The following is a 5179-nucleotide window of genomic DNA, read 5'->3' on the forward strand; positions in this document are numbered from 1 at the left end:
GCTCAAAATTTGCTTCGGCTCGCTGCGCTCGCGTGGCTCCGGCGGACGGAACGCCGCCACATCGTACCCGCTCAGAGACCCGAGATGATCTCCGATGGCTCCCGGTAACCGTCTACGAGGGGCGGGCGTGGAGCAAGTGGGTCCGCCTTTGCACGAGAGCACGACGGTGGTACGAGAAACCCCACCCTAGAGCACTCGAGCGTGATGCGGCTCAGTCCACGATCACGAGCTGATCGTCCTCGGCCACCGCGCCGACGATCGTCCCGTCGGCTCGCAACCGCAACGCGCACTATTTTTTCGTTGGGCGACGATCATGCCGGGACGAGCGGCAACGCCTGCAGACGCTGCCGCATCGTGTTCCTTCGGCGGTTGGCTCGAATTTGTGTGGGTGCGCTTTGACGAGTCGTTCGAGGCCGTGCTGCCGCTCGTGCGCCAATCGCCAGTCACATTCTACCAGGTAGTCGACTCTGGCAGGGCCCATCCCTCGTACAGGACACCGGCTGCGGTACGCAACATCACTTGTGGCGCGTGTTGCCGACGTCGATTCGTGCCCAATCGCGGTCGCGAGACACCGGCGTACTTGCACTACATGGCGGAGCGCTACGACACACTACCACAGTGGGTGGCCTTTGTCCACGGTGCACCGCACGGCACAAGGCACACGCTGCATCGCGTGGCAGCGTGCCTCTGGCGTGAGGCGCCTCCAGAGTGGAATGCTGCAGAAACTGTCCCCGATTATGTGCCGATCGTGCCGACGACATACGTTGCACACCGTGATATCCACTACCGGGACTGGGAGCCAGGCTACGCGGAGCTTTGGCGTCGGTGGCGTTCAAGCTTCCGGCCAGCCAGCGCCGCGCTCGCGCGCGACGCGATCGACGACCCGACGCCACATCTGCCACGCCAGCACACGGGTGTGCGTAACGTCTCCTTCGAGTGCTGTGCGCAATTTCTCGCTTCCCGGCGCGCGCTGCGGCGCAACCCGCGGCAAGTGTACGAAGTTGGGCTCGAGGTGGCCCTCACCTTCGATGGTGCCAACCCAATCAAGGCATCTGTGCTCGACAAGGCCTCCAACTTCGGGCTCAATTGGGCGGGTTCGGCGTTCGAGCACATATGGCATGTCCTCCTCGGGCAACCGGTGCACATCGAGAAGCACTGCAACCCGTGCGCCAGTGAGGACAGTGGGCAACGCGGCATGGGCAACCCGAATGCGAGCCACGGACCGTTCCGCTGCTGCGCAACGACGACAGGGAGTTGTCCGGCGGACCACGCGGCGTCGGAACGCCCGCGCGCGCGTCACGCTCGGTGCGACGGAGCCGCTGAGACGCGGGACGGACGACAGCATGCAACAGCATGCACGCATGACCACGTGGGACCCTTAGTGCGTTAGCTGAGCCTCGGTATGCTCGCCTCGCGAGCTTCGGCGGGCGTAACCGTGTGGAAAGGGACCGAGCGTCGTGTGTTAGAGTACAATCTATCGTCGCAGCGACCGATCTAGTCCCGCACTCCACGCGAGCCTGCACCCGCGCTCCAGCCGACACTCTCACGCTCTTCAACGTGGTAACCCGGGACTACTACGACTCCGATGTAGCGAGTCGCCTCCCTGGACTTGATCGCCTCCGACTGCGGCGTGTAATTTTGTCAATCTCCTCGCACGCCGCCAGGCACGCAATCCCCGCATCGTGGGCCCCGACAGCAGCGAGCGTGCCCTGTTTCGGGACTGGAGAGGTGCTCTGCTGCGTGAAGAGGTCGCCAATAGGCGGGATGCGCTGCGCCGACGGCAGCATGGACGGACAGAAGCGGCCAAGCTCGTAAGGTAAGGTAAGGTAAGGTAAACTTCTCCACACACACGAGGTGGTGGGGCAAGGGGGGGCAACCCTCGCGTCTCGTACGTGTGGCATAGGCCAAGCTCCTTGTCTTGTGCACGCACCGCGTAGATGCGCGCGACATCGCCACGTCGTTGCGCTGATGTCATTGTAGTTTGCGCTGCGCAAAGTGCTGCAGCATCGGCACTGTCTCTTCCCCTGCCACCGGGGAGAGAGGCATGCCCCGCAGTGCGACGGTGTCACGTAGTGACGGGTAGACCGAGAGGACAGCTGCCGCAAAGCTCGCATCCGCCGTCTTTGCGTGCCCGCCGAGGCCGCAGCCACCGAAGCGCCCGTCCTGCTGGGCCTCCGCCCAGGCCTGGTCGATGGGCTCCTGCGGGCTGTGGCCCGCCTCAGCCAGCTGCACGAACGACTTCTTGAGCGCCGGCTCCACCACTTCCTCGAGCACTGGCCGGACCACACACGGGTACACTTGCGCATCCAGTAGTACGGCGTTGAGCTGCGGCAGCGCATCATCGAGTACCGCAGCTGCCGGACATCGTGGTTCTTGTCGTCGTCTCGAAGCTGGTCTAACCCTCTAGAGCGACTAACGAAAAAATCTTTTTTTGGGTGTGCCGAGCTTTTTTGAGCTAGCCTTCGATGTTATGAAAACAAACGCAAGGGCCAAGGCGGACACAAGCACATCGCTCTCTCGGTCCCACAGACATCCCGCACACCCGCCGCACACCCGCCGCCCCCGCGCGCGCCACACAAAAATCCAGGCCCCAAATGACGTGTGAGTGTTAGAGTTGTTTGGTATTGAACGGACCTTACCCGCCTGTAACCTCTCTTTAAGGTATTGCTAAAAATCTCTCTCGCGCGCGCCCCACCCCGGCCGGGAGAGAGGGGAGTGACAGTTTGGGATTGCAAGTCGAGTAGCTTTGGTTGGAGCACTTGGAGCACTTGGAGTGCAGTCATCAGCCTCACATCCAGGGCCGGGGAGCTAAGGAGCGCACCTAGCGGACCGCGTCATCGGCTTTTTCACCTTCTTTGAGCAGGCGCCGCGCGAGCGACCTACCCGGGTAAGCCCAATGGCGGCCTGCGCGGAGTGCGGTGTCCAATCTCTCTCGCTGGCAGTCGACCTTGCGAACCCTTCGGTGTCCTACTGCAACGGCTGCTGGGAGGCATACGAGGAGGAGGCGGACCGGAAGCGGCTCATCTCCACTGCCACAAAGATCCTGAAGCGGCGCCAGGCTGACGTCGCTGAAACTCCGCGTGCCGTCAGCAAGAAGCCCGCGCCGGGCGCCGCCGTGCCGCCGCTTCCCGCCGCGCCACCTCCCACGGCGCCGCCCCGCCCCATTGTCGGCGGCGCGGCCATCGACATCCAGGCCGCCGCCGTGGACGCAGAGGTTTTACTCCGCGGAAAACGCGGCGAGGTCCTCGCCGTCGTTTTTCGCAACTTTGACGGCGCGCATGGCCGGCACGTCGTCAAGAGCGCCGACATTCGACCGGGCGAGTCCAACATCCGCCCAGGGACGGCCAAGGCGATGGCCGAGCCGGGCCGCACCTCGTCGCTGACAAAGGGCAACTCCATCTCGAACGACAACTTCGAGGTGCTCTTCAACTCCTCCCAGCCGCGCAGCCTCGACGCCCTTCGCGCCGTCCGGGCGGCGGTGTGGGCGGTGGAGGAGTCCGAGGGGCAGCAGCAGTCTCGCATCTTTGCGGCGGCGGAGGAGGGGCTGGACTGCTCGCTGCGCGTGCACGACTTCCCGCTCAAGCAGGAGGGCGCCGCGCCGTCGAAACTCGCCCGCATGTTCTACGGCCTCAGCAGCGACCAGTTCAACTGGTGCCGGGTGCTCGACCGAAAGGAGGGTGGGCGGATGCACGGCCACGTCGACGAGGATGGGACTGATGGCGTCGTGCTGCTCAACCTCGGCGAGTGCGACATGTTCTTCGACCAGCCGGGTCGCTGCAAGGCGCGGCAGACGCGCGAGACGTGGTGCGTCGGCGGCGGCGGCGGCGGCGAAGGGCATTGGGTCGTCTGGGACGATGCGCCTCACAAAGGGAAGGAGTCGCGCTACAGGACAGAAGAGCACTACACGCACCTGCTACGCGATCGGCTCTGCGCGGCGTGCGCGCGCGGCGGGCAGGGGCGCGAGTGCCGCTCCTGCGAGCGCGTCCGGCTGCGCAGCGGCGACGTCGTCGCCTTCTCCGGCTGCGCGGCGTTCCACGGGGTGCGCGCAGTCTACCGCGAGCAGCCGCCGCCGCCGACCGCCCGCGGGTCGCTGCCGGATTGGATGGAGTCGCGCCTCGGCCTCGGGCACCGCGTCTCGGTGCAGTGGCGGCTGACGGACCGCAAACGCGCGGAGGCGAAGCGGTTGAACGAGTCGCGGGCCTTCGCGGCGAGTGGAGGAGAGGGCGGCCCGTCGGCGGCGCCACCGCCCGCAGCGACGTTTCGCGTCGACCCGGCTGTGGTGGATTCGCTCTCTGCGATGGGGTTCCCGCGGGAGGACGCGCTCGCTGCCCTGGCCGCAGCCTTCGGCGACGCAGCTCGCGCGGTCGACTACCTCGTCGACCCCTCCTCGGTGCCCGCGAGCCGTGCGCAAGGCGGGCGGGAGGGGGAGGCCTCCCGGGGGGCTCGCACCATGGCGGAGCGCATCCGCAGCATGGCGGGAGGGCGCATCGTCTGGGACGACACCGAGCCGCTGCACCGCTGGATCGAGGCTGTCAAGCCGTCGCTCGTCCCGGCTGCACAGGTGGCGTGGGTGCAGGTACACAGCCGCGCGGCTGGCACGCCCGGCTCCTCGGGCGGCGGCGACTTCTCGGAGGCGCCGTACCAGCCGGCCCTCCAGCAGATCAGCGACATCATCGACCGCGGCGCCAACGTCCCGGCGGCAGCCAAGAGGGAGTGTGTCGAGCGCCTGCTGGACACTGCGCGGCGGCAGGGCTACACCACCGGAAAGTGGATGGTGTTTCTCGAGCCGGGCGTTGCCGACGCGGCGTGGGCGGCGATCGCGCGCGCCACGGCCACGGGCGAGCTCGGCTGCAGCGCCAAGGTCGCGCCGACCGGTGCAGGTCCGGACGAGCTCGTGCGCGAGGCTGTCGTCTGCTGCGTCTACGTGAGGGACTTCGACGAGCGCGCGGAGCTGCAGCGCGTGCTGCGCGCGCTGATGGCGCTGATGGCGCCGCTCCAGGTGCCGGTGACAGCCGGCTTCAAGCCCGACGCCTTCACGATGCTCGGCATCGATGGAAAGCAAAACAGGTGGCGCCTGCCGCCGACGGTGCACTCGGTGGCGGAGGCGCTCGCGTGGGACGTGGCGCCCGCGCCGCCCGCGCCGGGCACGCAGCAGGACCCGATCGAGCTCGATGGCTGA

General features: G+C 66.8%; 1 protein-coding gene across 1 annotated transcript; it reads left to right on the forward strand.

Annotated features, from left to right (window-relative positions):
• Positions 1-313: 313 nt before the first annotated feature.
• On the forward strand, positions 314-5179 carry EMIHUDRAFT_114459 (hypothetical protein; the record flags this gene model as incomplete). Its single annotated transcript, XM_005780312.1, has 2 exons — positions 314-1172; positions 2814-5179. 2 exons carry the CDS (start codon positions 314-316, stop codon positions 5177-5179), a joined length of 3225 nt encoding a protein of 1074 aa, XP_005780369.1.

This window comes from Emiliania huxleyi, assembly GCF_000372725.1.
Source record: "Emiliania huxleyi CCMP1516 chromosome Unknown EMIHUscaffold_218, whole genome shotgun sequence".
In the NCBI taxonomy this organism is placed as follows: Eukaryota; Haptophyta; order Isochrysidales; family Noelaerhabdaceae; genus Emiliania; species Emiliania huxleyi.